The 14,415-nt window shown below is 37.0% G+C and overlaps 1 protein-coding gene across 1 annotated transcript in view; it reads left to right on the forward strand.

Annotated features, from left to right (window-relative positions):
- Positions 1-8,580, forward strand: part of LOC143640121 (leucine-rich repeats and immunoglobulin-like domains protein 1) — an 89,344-nt gene extending 80,764 nt beyond the window's left edge. Inside the window, 2 exon segments of the mRNA XM_077108050.1 lie at positions 6,577-7,247; positions 7,375-8,580. Coding sequence (XP_076964165.1) covers positions 6,577-7,247; positions 7,375-8,580 — 1,877 coding nt within the window.
- Positions 8,581-14,415: the final 5,835 nt, after the last annotated feature.

Below are 14,415 nucleotides of genomic sequence, written 5' to 3' on the forward strand. Positions count from 1 at the left end.
TAAATAAACACTCAGAAAAGCAAAGCAGCTGCCTTGATATTTCCTTTCAGTTTTGGGTGAACAAAATCAGGCTTCCAGCATGGTAGAATGTTTGCTATTCTTTGCTATCAAGCGCTATCCTACGTGGGCTACCTGGACAATCTCATCACTGATGCTTCCTCAGTACTAAGACATGGTGTTGGTAAGGTTCAGTGGGGTAACATAACTTGAGAAATGGCCTGTGTCCAAACAGATGTGACCAAACACAACAGGTGGGTCTGTGTTGTGTTGTGGGAAGTAGTGAGGTGTGTATGTCAGGTGTCCTTGTGTGCCTTCCAAATAAGTGCTCCAAAAAAAAAAAAAAAAAGAACTAAATAGGTGCTCCATAGTATGCATTATGTTGTCACCTAATATATTACTAATTTGTAAATCCTCTATGACCTAAGGGGGAACAAGAGAATCATTGCCATTTCCACTTGTGATGAGAATTCCCCACCTTAAAGTTGGCCTCTTAATTATATATGAATTAGGATGCTGACAGTTTTGAAAATAGTCCTATTTTAGCTTCAAAGAAACAAGTTACCCTCTCCAAATCTGTGTTTCTTCCTCATACATATATTTTTATAAAACACACATTCTTGTGTATTTTACTGCTAATTGGCTTTTAGAAAAAGTGTTATTTCCATTTCTTCTTTGTGCTTTTTATATACATCTATTGTCCATTTCATCTTAAATCAGAAACTGTGTATTTGGTCAACCAAAAGAAAAATGTTGCTTCTACCAGTTTCTAGATCAATTGTGATTCTAGTCCTGCATTTTAAGCATGAAGGTATTGCCTGACCTTTTCTCATGGTTAAACTTGTTCCTTGTCAGATAGGATACCCACTTTTGATTTTTGATACGAATGAGGATGTTTTGAAACAATCTTAATGTTGGATATAGTCAACAATATTTGCTCAGAGAAAATACATTTCCTGGTAATTTACCCAAGATCCTGAACACAGAGACAGCAACTCTGCTGCAAATGAAATTGACAGTGTTTACGGCTGCATGGTAGCACTTGCAGCCACTTAAAGGTAATGTCTTTTAGCGGTTAGTTCAAGTTAATTAACCCCTTGGGGGTTCCTGGATATTCTTCCCTCTTCCCTCCCTATTACCTATGCATGAAGCCATACTTAAGCCTGTCCATGTCTACACTTGGATTTACATATTTGCAAAATGAAGCTTTTTATGATTATGAAACAGAAAAAAAATGAGGCCTGAAAGAACCAAGAGTTTCACTGAAACCAGCCATGGTTGGTGGTAGCCACATTGCTTTTTATTTCTCAGCACAGAGAAAAATAGAGAAGCTTCCTTTTCCCCTGTCTAATTGCAGGGAATATTGTATTTTATAGCAATAAAATCTCTAAGAATTTTAGATACTTTGAGCAGGTGAGAGAGTACTGGAAAAACTTGATTTTTGTTCATAGTGGGATTCATATTTTCTGATGGGTCAATGTGGATTGTGAAAAATCAAGTTCTAATGTTTGTTTTTCTTTTTTCAATGTTCATATACAGTGTTAATGTACCGAGGTGAAGCTCTTGAAGATTTCAGAGGCCCAGATTGTCGTTTTGTGAATTTTGAAAAAGGTGACCCTGTATATGTCTACTATAAACTGGCAGAGGTATCACCAGAACTTTGGGCCGAAAGTGTAAGTAAAAGTTTGACAGGTGTTATATTCTTACTTTTGATGGGTTTTTCAGCAGTGTAGATTTAAATGACTGATTTCTTGGGGTCTTTGTAGAGTTAACCTGACCTCTCTGCCAGGCCCTGTGCTCCTAACATGCCTTAGGCCTGGCACATCATAGAAAGTCAGTAGACTTTCTGAAACAGAACTGAACTGGTTGTGGTTGCTATCCCTCACATCAAGTTCCAGAAGGCTCTACACATCATAAAGGTTGTCATGGTGAAAACCTGACAATTCTTAGCTTTGCTGCTTAAAAAGGGAAGGATTCATGGACATTAGAGTTAATCCTGTAAATTAAGTCTGAGATAGTAACTCAGGCATGCATATTTAAAGTTGATTTTTTTTGTGTATTTTACCTAATCATTTGTGCTGTTTTTACTCTAAAAAAGCAGAATATTATGTTCATTATGTGCTTTTTTTTTTCTTTTTTGCAACTTCTGGGTCATCCATTTCCTGCTTTTCCTATAATCTATGCCTGAAGGTTCCCCCAGGGGTTCTACTTCTAGCCAGTTGTATGGATCTTCTGATGAAAGACATGACATTGTTTATATCATGCTTTGATATTTTAAATGGGGAGATTCCCTAGGAGTGACTTCATTGAGAGACTTATGTGTATTGTCCTTTTCATTTAAAAAAATGTGATATGTGGATTGTTTACTTAAAATAGTAGCAAGGGTCTTTGATGACTGTAGAAATGTTCCAGTTTAGAGACATTCCAGGTTGCATCCCTGAAAGTTCTCACCCTAAATAAAATACCACACAGCAGAAAATAAGACAGAAAATAAGAGTAATCCCTATGGGAAAACTAGTTTCATTTTGTTGCCATTTCTGATTCTTAGGGAATGATCTTGAAATTTGGTGCCTTTAGGTACAAACTTTATATTTAGACAGAGTCCCAGTTGCAGTACTCCATATAAAGAACCATCTATTGTTTCTTTCAAGTATACCAAATAGGATTCATAATCTTTAAAATTGGAACTGTTTTTCCATGTACCTAAGTGGCATTTTTCATACAGTAGTCGTCTTTCTCCCCTTCTTTGAGCTTTTGGATAAATGGGCTTGATTTACATTTTCTCCTGTCACATTGTAGCCTGTTAACTATATTCATCCCTAGGACTCTTGCCATTCTGGGTGGCAGCACTCATCCTATCTTCCTGAGGAGCCCTGATTTCAGCACCTGACCAGAAAGGATCTTTGCCGACTGATGAGTGTTTGGGTGGCATTTTGTTTGCATTGCTCCTGTGGCATTCATTTGTCTTCTTTGCCTTCAGTCAGGTTGTGTTTTATCTTAGCTCCCTATGAAGTGAAAAACTCAGTTAGGAAAGGACCCCTGTCTAATCCATCTTCCTTTTGAATATTTTCTTTCAGGGCAGGGGCACTTAAGTACATTTGTTCTGATAGTATCTTATGCAGAATTTGTTCTCTTGTGGCAGTTCTTTGCTCCCCACCCACAAATCAAATCAGCAGCATCTTGGCAGGGATGATGTATAGAAGCAAAATTAGGTATAAAAATAATTTCCAGTCATGAGCCTCCGTGATTCTGCATCATTTTTTTTTTCATATCACAAGAAATGGGATACCACCCAGTGTGTAATTATGGAGCTTTATATAATCTATGGTCTCAATTGACACAGATTAAGAAGAGATAAATGTGTTTCCTTTCTCCATACATCTCTGTTTTTTTTTTCCTTTTCCAAATTTAACCTTAATAGAATTTTCATCAGAAGGAAAAGTGTATTTCCCCTCAGACTCACCTCTCATGTCATGAATGTTATACTTAGGAAATTAAAAACTCTTTAGTTTTCAAAATGATTCTCTTTTTGAGTTTTTAGTTTTCATTCTGCAATGTTGTTGGTTTTCTAGAGTCTCAGACTTTATCTGCCAGTGATGAAGCTTTTAATTGCTCCATCTTATCTAATCTTCATGGCAGTATTATACCACTAATACTGGCTCTCAGATGGTTTCTAGATATAACAAGAACATTCATGAATTGGGATATTTTAGAGTTAGTGATAAGATGCCTTTTTTAATTTTCTTTTTTGGGCGTTTGATTTGCCTATCAGTTTCCTTTAATTATTGGCAAGAATCTTCTGTTCCTTTTAGTCAGTAGTTAGTAATAAGAGTGTCTTTCTCAAGGGGAACTTTATATACCTTTTGTACACTTTATGTAACTTCATATAATTTAGCTGTTGGTGCTGAAAATAAATGGGGTTCTTTTCTGCAGAGGATTTATTTTGGGTGAAACTGAAGCTTGATATGTGGTTTAGTATGCATTATATTGTAATTTTATTTTCTCCCCAAGTACTTGTAAAAGTAGATTTGGAAAAAGCTAGGAAAGCATATACTATCAATACATTTGCTATAGTGGTAATACATTTTAGAGATTTTGTATTGTTTTCACTTATTAATTTTCATGACTGTTGTGTATTGGTTAAGAAAGACATAAATATTGGTTTATGAGCAATGCTACAAAATGTACAGGTAAATTCTTGCTAGAGGTTATTTGGAATTGCATTTATAACCAGCTTTGATTTATATAGTTTTAACCATATAATATAATAATCTCCTATGCAGATCTTTTATTTACTTCAGAAGTCTTAACTTTATATGCTCTGTGTTGAGAATTAAGCTAAATGTAAAAAAGAAAACTTCAGTGGTTGGAAATGTTGTTTTAACAGTTCTGTACTTAGTTTTTATTTGGAATAATAATCTCAGTGTAATTGTTATAGCAACTTTCTTTCTTGGTTATACCATATACCTATCTATTATGTGTATATATCCTGCCAATTCTGAGAATCTCTTATTTATATTCCTTGTACAGAATTTATTTCATATTTGTCTCTTTTGCACTATAGGTTGGCCATATTTTGGCCATATTTGGCCATATTTTTGGATATTTTCCAAAAGATTTCATCAAGGTAGTTTGTGAATATACTAAAGAAGAGCTACAAATTCCGACAGATGTAAGTTATGGATTTCTTTTTTTTTCTCAATTGTAAACTGGCTTATAAATCCATCCTTTATATTCAGTTAACTGCTTCTGAAAGTTTTATAATGTGTTTATAACATTTGTGTATCAGATTTTCATTTGAAATCAGACTACCTATAAAAAAAGTTTTAAAGGCATTCAAGGGTGATTATATTATAATCTGAGAGTTTTCTAATATATTGAAACAGATATTCTTATAGAAGGCTGTTTACTCAACTATAGGGCTTTTCTCTTCTGTTTTATATGTGAAAAATAAATAATTTAATGTATTTGTACTTGGCTATTAAATTTAAGAGGTAAATAATTTCATTTTACATGCAAAAGGAGGTATTCCAACTTGAAAACTACTCATTGGATAGTTATTAGACATTTTAAGTATATTTAGGTTAAATTAATAAACTAACTTTTATACTAGGCTAGAAATACGTACTTACAAAGGTTTTATTATTCTTAGTCATATATGGGATCATAGTCATGTTATAGATTTGGAAAAGTGGACCTGAGCATTTCAGGTGATGTTCAGTCTCAAATCTTTTAAGGCCCCAACTGCTTCCTTTATACAGCATTCCTGTATTGTGCTCTGACTTAAATTGATTTTGTGACTGAAAGGATTTCATGTTCTAGAATTCTCACTTCAGCTGATTATTTTCTAGAGTTTTAAATTGTGTAGTAATTGATGCCCATCAACATTGAAACATCTTTGGGCAGCTATTTGTAGTGGCTGTAGAATATGCAAGCTGCTAGGCTAGGATAGTTCTTAGATTAGATGGGGTGAATGGAAAAAGTCATCCTGTTTGTTGTTGCTGTTCCTAAGATTTCTTCATAATCTCAGGGGCCATAAAATCACTTCTGTTGCTTGTTGGACTTCATTGTTGGTAAAGAGAGTTAGTTCTTGGGATTTAAGCTGTGACAGCAGTTCACTGATTACAGAGAACTCATTTGTTTTGAACTCTGCCTTCTCATTATGTTTCCCATTACCTGCATCCCTCATGGCTTAGAAATGCATGTGATGGGGAGAGGAAATCACTCATCCCTACTACATTGAACTGCCTCCCCCACCCCCAGAACCCCCACAGAATATTATGAAGATTTAATTAGGAGATGGAATTTTTTAAAAAAAAATTCCATTCATACTATGGCTCCTTTTATATGTCAATTTGCTTACTAGTGGCAAGAAGGAAGACTAGATAAATATATAGATAGTCCTGAGAGAGGTCTTAGTGACTGTGAAACCCTGATGAAGAGGAAGGTGTATAACTTGTTAAATCTTGTTTTCAGTTTGTTCTTGTGGTAATAATAATGTGAGGAGCCTCCTTAATATCATTTTTTATTCCATCAAATGTACTTGTATCTCAGTAAGATACTTTAAAACTGATTCATCTTTCTCAATGCTACAGGATCTTCCAGCTTCTCCTGAGCAAATGATTAAGAATTAAATTCCTGAAACATAGGTGTAGATATTAAGAGCTGGAGGATCCTATACGTGATACCTTGCCTTTCCCCACTTATGCTCAGAGCAAATTGAGAGAGACCCAAGAGTCAGTCTGTTGGAGACCAAATTGTCACCATTTTTACTCATTATGCTTTTTAAAGAATATGACCCATGTTAAAAAAAGAAAGAAAGAATAGACTTTCTAACACTGTAGTCTAGAAAAAGACAGATTTACTCAGCCATAGAAGGAGTTAGCCAATGGGGGTTGGAGGAGGGTAATCTGGTTGACCCCAAAGATTCTTTAGAACCAATCCTGAATTTGGGAGCGTGGATGAGTTTGCTTTTGTGACACTTTGTTATTGACACACTAATGTTTTCCTTTTCCTTACAGGAGACAGATTTTGTCTGTTTTGATGGTGGAAGAGATGATTTTGATAATTATAATGTAGAAGAACTTCTAGGATTTTTGGAATTGTATGATTCTGCAAATGAAGATTCTGAAAAAGCTATAGAAAAAGTGAAACAATATCCTGAAGTCTCCCAGGACGTTGAACCTGAACCTAAACCAGTAGTAGCAAACTCAGAGCAAATTGAAAGTGCATTCTCAGAAAACACTATGGATCTTGAGGAACAATTTTTGGCTCAGAAGAATCATCCTCATGCAGATAGTCAAACAGATAATGCTCAGGGTGAACAAACTTCATTTGAACCCTTTGAAGAAATACTACAAGATGAATTGAAAGTGCCAGAAAGTGAAAACAACAAAACCAGCAACAGTTCTCAGGTCTCAAACGAACAGAAGACTGATGCTTATATGCTTTTGAAAAAAGAAATGACATTAGACTTGAAAACCAAATTTGGCTCTACTGCTGATGCACTTGTGTCTGATGATGAGACGACCAGACTGGTGACTTCATTAGAAGATGATTTTGATGATGAGGAATTGGATGCTGATTATTATGCATTTGATAAGGAAGAAGCGGAGAATGAGGAAAGCTTTGGGGAGCTCCCATTACTAACCTTTATAAGTGAAAAAGGCATGAAATTCCCAGTGGAGTTTGGAGTAGAGAAATATTCAATAGGTGAAGAGCAGAATTCAAATGAAGAAGATAAGGTTGAGGTAACTCTGCCCCCAGGCATCAAGGATGATGATAAAAATATACTGACAACCTTGGAGGATACTTTATTTATTGGCACAGGTGGTGATGAGAAAACAGATATGATGGATTTGGGGAATTCTTATTCAGAAGAAGAAAAAGAAGATGAGGAAGCTTTACTTCCAGATAAGAAACAGAAGAAAAAAAGCAGCAACAGATTATATTTATCCTGAAAGTGCAAAATATGGTCTTTTTGTGGAAACCTCTAAGACAGATAATGAAGAAGAGCCAAAAGTGGACATCGAACTTCATATTAAAGGAAAAGAGACAGATGTTCAGGAGCCTAAGAAGCACCTGATGCAAGATGTTTCAGAATTAGAGGATGAGAAGATAGAAGGGATGATTGCGTATACTTCTCCCCAAAGCAATAAGCTCAGCTCATTGCCAGCTGTTGAAAAGGGCAAGAACACATTAAAATCAGCCTTTAAAAACAAAGAGAATGACATAAAAGAAGCAGTTATCCATATCTCAAAAGACTCAAAAGAAGTGAATGAAGAACTCTCTTCACCTGGAGAGAAGATTTTGGAAGATAGTTTAGAGAATAAATCTCTACATAAAGCTGTAGGGAGTCTGATGACCCAAGAACAGAGTAAACCACCAGAATCTTTGGGTATTGCAACATTCCTGGGAGATAATCAAAATGATGCATCCAAAGATGGAATGGAGGATCCAGGTTCAGTAAATACACCAACCCTGCACATAGACTCAGTGGAGCATCAACCTCGGGAAATTAAAGAGGGACTAGTTCAGAAAACTGAAAATCAATCTGGATTCTCCTCTCCAGATGGAATTGGTTTGTTAAGAGATCCGGAAGAAGAGGTCACCAGTCCTGGAAAAAATCTTTCTTGGCAACAAGAAAGAGATGTGATTGTTACAGTTAGTCATGTAAATGAGAAGATAGGGCTTTCCAAGGACGAGTGTAAAGAGCAGTCCTCGGCTGAAGAATTGATTCAGCATAAGGCAACACAGGGGACACAGGAAATTAAAAAAACAGAGCAAACTGATGAGGTAGAAGTACCGGGTCTCCATACCAAAAGGCCAGCAGCAATAGAAGAGGATTATTATCCCCCTGAAGAGCTACTGGAGGATGAAAATGCTGTAAGTGCAAAACAGTCAAAAGAAAAACATTCTGGGATTCAGAATGTTAACCAGCACGTTCTTGAGAAAGCAATTTTAGAGACTATCAATCCTGATCTAGAAACCAAAGAAAACAAACAAGAAATGAGTATAATTTGGGAGATTTTTAAGAAAAGTGAAACCACAGCCAAAAGGGTAGACATGATGGACAAGGAATGAGGTGATATGGAAATGGGAAAGGAGGAAAGTCCTCTGGCAGATGAGGAAGCCCAGGGACTTTTTGACGGAAGTGATGAGGAAAACACTCAGACTTCAGGGATAAGTGAATTATTTCAGGATAAAGATTCTGACCATCTTGAAAAAGGCAACCCTAAGGAACATCTGAACACTTCAGGGTCTACAGAAAAGGCTACTGGAAAAGAAATCTCAAAAGAGGACCTTGAGGACATAGGGCATATCACAGATGCAGAAAGCCAGGGTCCTGCTTCTGCAGACCTTGAAGATAATATACTCCCACAGAGTCCACATGTAGCCCTAAAGCCAGAGCTTAGCGATCAGGAGGAAGGCTTGCCCATAATCCGCAGCTTCTTTACAGAACAAAAGTCCTTGCAACGCTTCCTGAAGTACTTTGATGTCCAAGAACTGGAAGCCATGTTGCAGGAAATGTTATTAAAGCTGAAGTCGGCACAGCAGGAGAGCCTGCCCTATAACGTGGAAAATGTTCTAGATAAGGTCTTCCGTGCCTCTGAGTCACACATTTTGAGCGTAGCAGAGCAAATGCTTGATAATCGTGTGAATGATATTAGAGACATAGGAATAAAGGAAAGTAACATATTTGAAGAGGCTGCCATGCTTGATGATATCCAATACTTGATCTATTTTGTGAGGTACAAGCACTCCACAGTGGAGGAGACTGCTCCATTGATAACAGCGCCTCCTCTAGAGGAAATCTGGGCTAAAACTGAAGGTAAATTCCTGCCTGTGGCTTGAGCTGGAGAAAAGGAGTTGTTCCATCCAGGTGTTTTTGTGTATTATTGTAAAGTTCTATTCAGTTTCCATGTACCTAAAGGAGAAAGAAGGCTGACTCAGGAGCCACATATGTTCCTTTATTCATTCTTTTGGGCTAGAGCATGAAAGGACATTGCTTACTCTTTTTTTCCTTTAGAACAGTTGGGATTGGTTAGCATCTTCAAAGAGAAATTTTATAAAAAGCTAAAGAGAAAGATATAAATGGGAAACTAATGCACAAATGTAGACCTGTTAACAGTATAGATTTTTGTTAAAATTATAAAAGGGCTTTATTAAACATAATTTCTTAATCATAAAATATATGTACTAGATCATGTGGGTGTGGAGTGACTAGCATAACTTTTTTTTTTAGAATTTAATCTCTTTTTATGTGGTGCTGAGGATCGAACCCAGTGCCTCACCTGCACTAGGCAAGTGCTGTGTCACTCAAGCCTAGCCCTAGAATAACTTTTAATGGATAGCTTGCCTGAATTCCCCTCCCCAGCATTTATCTTTTGTGGATACCATGCTATTTCCAGTCTCTTGGGGGAGAAGTCACTTATTCTGGTTTTACTCCACTGGGTTCTAAGGTCCTTGCGTTCATATTAATCAAGGATGGAACCAGGATGACAAGCCTTATAATGTAGTGCTTGACACATAGAAGCCTTTCAATTAAATATTCGTCAAACTGACAATGAGCCAATATCCTGATAAAAGCTTTCTGTTTCCTGGTTTCATATTTGATCATCTCTATCCATTGTTTTTCAAAATGAAATATTTCAACTGAGAGTATATGATAAGAATTCCAGAAGGACATAAAGCCATTGGAAAAATTTACTTCCCAAGAATGCTAATTTTACCTGATAATTTGGGGAAGAAAACAGTTGTACATTTAATCAAAGCAGATATATTTTGGATAAGAATGCAAAGTACAAGTGAATGTTCATGGTAGAATATGAAACTGTAAGGAGATAATCTTTGCTCTGGATCCTATTGGTCTATGTCCTGAGCTCAGGAAGGAGATAGGTTCACCATTTGGCTCCTAGGTTACTTTGAACATATTTGAAAGGCACATTAGCAAGCTAGACTTACGGAATTCCCTTCTCTATACTGGCTCGGTGAGACCAGCACACTTGTAGATGAAAGAGTTCCTGTTATTTCTGAGCAGAATAGACATTTCACATTTTTGTTCTGGACCAGAATTCTCTTCTGCACATTTATTCATGTGGGTGTATGTTGGTTTGCCAAGGGAAGGTAAGTTATTGAAGCCTCTATCATAAATGTATTTGTTTATGAAATACTTTGGATTAAAGGCTTCTTTATAAATTTGACTGTATAGTTCAGTCATCCTTTAAATGGGATGAAAAGAATTAACCCTCCCGTATCCTTGCCCAGTTGTTCTCATGGGCGCATGCCAGGGCATGGAGGGCAATGTTGAGGTATCTGGAGCTTTGTGCTGAGGGGGAATGCTGATCATTGGGCTTAAGTGGGGGTAGGTAGTGTCATCCAGCTGGCTCAATGCATTCTTCTCCCCTGTAGAGATGCAGCCACCACACGAAGATGATTTTCCTAAAGAGAACACAAATCATCTTAATAGAAATCTTCATGAAGAGCCTCGCCTACTGAGTCATCATTTAAATATGAACCATCCTGAAGAGCCCAGCCTCTTGAGTCAACCTGTGACTGAGGACATGGGTGTCTTAGAAGTGTCTCAGATCCCAAATACTGAGAAAGTAGACCCAGGTAAAGCTTGCCAATTTTTCTCTACAAAGTAGAAGCATTATCATAATGAAGGCTTTCAAGGATATTTGTTGCCAAAGGTACAAAATAGAGCAGAGAGTGATATAGGTACATGTGAGTTCAAAAAAAAATCTCTTAAGTGAGAGAAAATCAAGAATAAAGATTACTAGAAATCAAAAATAGGCCAGAGACTGTAACTCACCTAAAAGCAAATGTTTAGCTATGACTATCTTGTGTAAACCATTTACAACTAAAATATTATTCTTCAAAGGCCTTATGCTCTAAAACTGTAATTTTCAACCAAACCAACAGCACCAGAAACTCTGGGGGTGGGACCCACAATCTGTGTTTAGCAGGCCTTCCAGGAAAGTCTGGCCTGGTACAAGTTAGCTTGAGAATCACTGTTCATAGTCTTATAAATTCTGTGTTTTTCCCTTTTCTTCTAAATGGAATGTAATATAGCTCAAGTCCTGTTTTGACTTGCTTCCTGGACATGGTAATTAAACTTTTTCAAATGCAGTCAATCGTCCAGATCTTTATACTATATACTTACAGGAAACAGTACAGAACTGCAATCCATTTTAGACTGACACTTATGAATACTTCATCATAGTACACAGTATCCAGTGGAAGATGAGAAACAATTTTTCAAAAAAATCCCCAATAATGGTATCAACAGCATTCTACTTTTGTGTTGCTCACTCTCATTTTATCAGTAAATTAGAGAATGACTAATTGTTTTATTTTATCCATCCAGTATGATGCTATGAAGCCATAATTACTGTATTTTGTGTTTTTAAAGGTTCTGGTCTGTAAGCATAGCTATAGCATTATCCTGCACCAGTGCAGGGCTTAGCAGCACTGATCCTGACCACCCCCCATCTGCACACACAGAGTGTAGGAGAACTCATAGCAGGGGGGGATTCAGTTAATTTGAGAAGGAATAACATATCAGTTCTCCCATTTTCCAGAAGACATTGCATCCATATATGAACACTACTGACTTATGAACTGTGTTTAACTCCATAAGGTTCTGAAAATGAATCACGCATCATTAAGATTTGTTATTTTCATGCTCCAAAACTTTCAAGATTAGGGAAAACTTGGCTTACAAAATTAAGCATGAATTATTTCCCTGGCCTTTTAGGTTCCACCACAAAATGATGTCAATCACCTTTATAGGTAAAATCTTCCCAAATGTCATTTAATGTGTCTCAGGTGCTGAGATGCTGAGCCAATGGGCAGACTTCACCAGCAGTCAAATTCATAGACCAATAGTGAATGGCAGGCCTGGGGTTGTAGCTCAGTGGTAGAGTGTTTGTCAAACATATGAGGCACTGGGTTTGATTCTCAGCACTGCATACAAATTAATAAAATAAAGGTCCATCAAAAACTAAAAAAAAATTTAAAAATTAGGCAAAAGCTTAAAAAAATAGTAGTGAATGGAATCTCAGGGTTGAGAAAGACCTTAGAGGCAATTGGTCCAACTTCCTTTTTTTTAGAGAGAGAGAGGGAGAGAGAGAGAGAGAGAGAGTTTGTTAGTTTTAATATTTATTTTTTAGTTATCGGCGGACACAACATCTTTTTTTTTTTTAATGTGGTGCTGAAGATCGAACCCTGGCCGCACGGCCAGACGAGCGCACTACCGCTTGAGCCACATCCCCAGCCCAACTGGTCCAACTTATTAATAACTGCATGTTGGACTCCTAGCTGTTTAATCAAACATACCCCAGGCTCATGTAACTCATACTGAAATTCCACCCCTACAAGCTCTCAGGTCTAACTGGAATTCTACCTCATTCACAGAGCCTCAATGCAGGTCTGTACCCAATTCCCTTTAGTCTCTCTTGGTATTACTGTGTTCTTTTTTTAAATAGCTGTCATCTGTCCACTCAATAAATAGTTGTTGAGTATCTCTGCCAGGTGCCAGATGCTGTGTTAAGCCTTGGCTCATTCCACCTCTAAATCAGCAAACCAAGACTCCCTCTCTTTCAGCTTTCCTAAAATTTTTAACACAAAGTTTCACCAGCACTAAATCCATGTTTGTTGAATGTGACCCTGTCTATATATCTCTGGTTTTAAAAATTTTCCTTTAGTAAATATTGTTCTGATAGCAGTTGTATGGCCATGGAAGTAGTGGAGAGTAGACTGGAGATTGTTCATTTTATAATTGAAGGGTCTGACAGCTCTAATTAGGATTTTGAAGTTTTTTTCTCTGTGTTAATTGTCTTTAGGAGAGCCACATATTCCAGGCACTGTGACTCATATATTCAGTGAAACACTTGATGAATATTGAAACTGAAGAGAGACAATTCTTATTATATAGCATAAAATAAAATAGCCATTTCCCCTTTCAATTTTAGAGCTACTTATAACAGAAGGTACTCCTGTTGATGATGCTGATACAGAAAACCAACTAAAGGAGATAAAGGTGGAAGAGCCAGCAGATGCCACCCTTTTGAACAACGTGCTTTCCTTGTTATATTCATTCTTGCTTTATTTCACTAAGATGGTAAGTTTGACATAGTTTCTTCAATTAGAATGTTGATTATTTATTAATTTTTAAGTGGCTTCTGGTCATGAAGTGAAGAACTTAAAATGTCTTTATGAAAATGACTCCTGACCCTTTGAGTAGATAGCTCCTAAAACAAAAGCCATAGGGGTGTGGCTTAATGGCTACTTAGTTTAGCATATGAGGAAGATTTGCTGTCTACCAAGGCTGGACATTTGTACACCTGTAAAAACTTGGTTCTTCCCCTCAAAACCTTTCATTCTGGCAGGGAGATAATAGCATTCACTTGAAACTCAGTAAGATAATGGCAGAAAGAGAGGTATTTATTTGATGGTAGAACATTATTGTCCATAAATGCTTTTATTATGGTTGGAAGGGTGATCAATAAGGTCAGAAAGTAGTTGAGATGTGTTTGAAGCACAGGCAAAGGGCAAACAGGAGTGTGACATGTGGTTTGTTGTTGATTAGACAGGCTGGGGTGGAGGATGGTGGGAAGCTGGCAGTCAGAAGAAATGTGTTCAGAGAAATGGAAACATGAAGAAAAGGATATTTGGGGAGGCCAGGAGAATGTGAATAGTTGGTGTTGTATAACGTGTGAAGTTGGAGGGGGATGGTCTGTTGGAGAGGCCAGCAAATCTTAAAGGAAGTCATGAGCCAAAGTAGCATTAGACCATTAATAGTGGGGATCCTTAGAAAGTTTTAAGAATGAAAGGAATTAGGTTAGATCTGTTTCTTAGAAAGAGTCACTTAAGGCTGACCTTTCTAAAGAAAATCATGATCCAAACAAGACATTT

The sequence above is a fragment of the Callospermophilus lateralis genome, unplaced genomic scaffold, assembly GCF_048772815.1.
Source record: "Callospermophilus lateralis isolate mCalLat2 unplaced genomic scaffold, mCalLat2.hap1 Scaffold_122, whole genome shotgun sequence".
In the NCBI taxonomy this organism is placed as follows: domain Eukaryota; kingdom Metazoa; phylum Chordata; class Mammalia; order Rodentia; family Sciuridae; genus Callospermophilus; species Callospermophilus lateralis.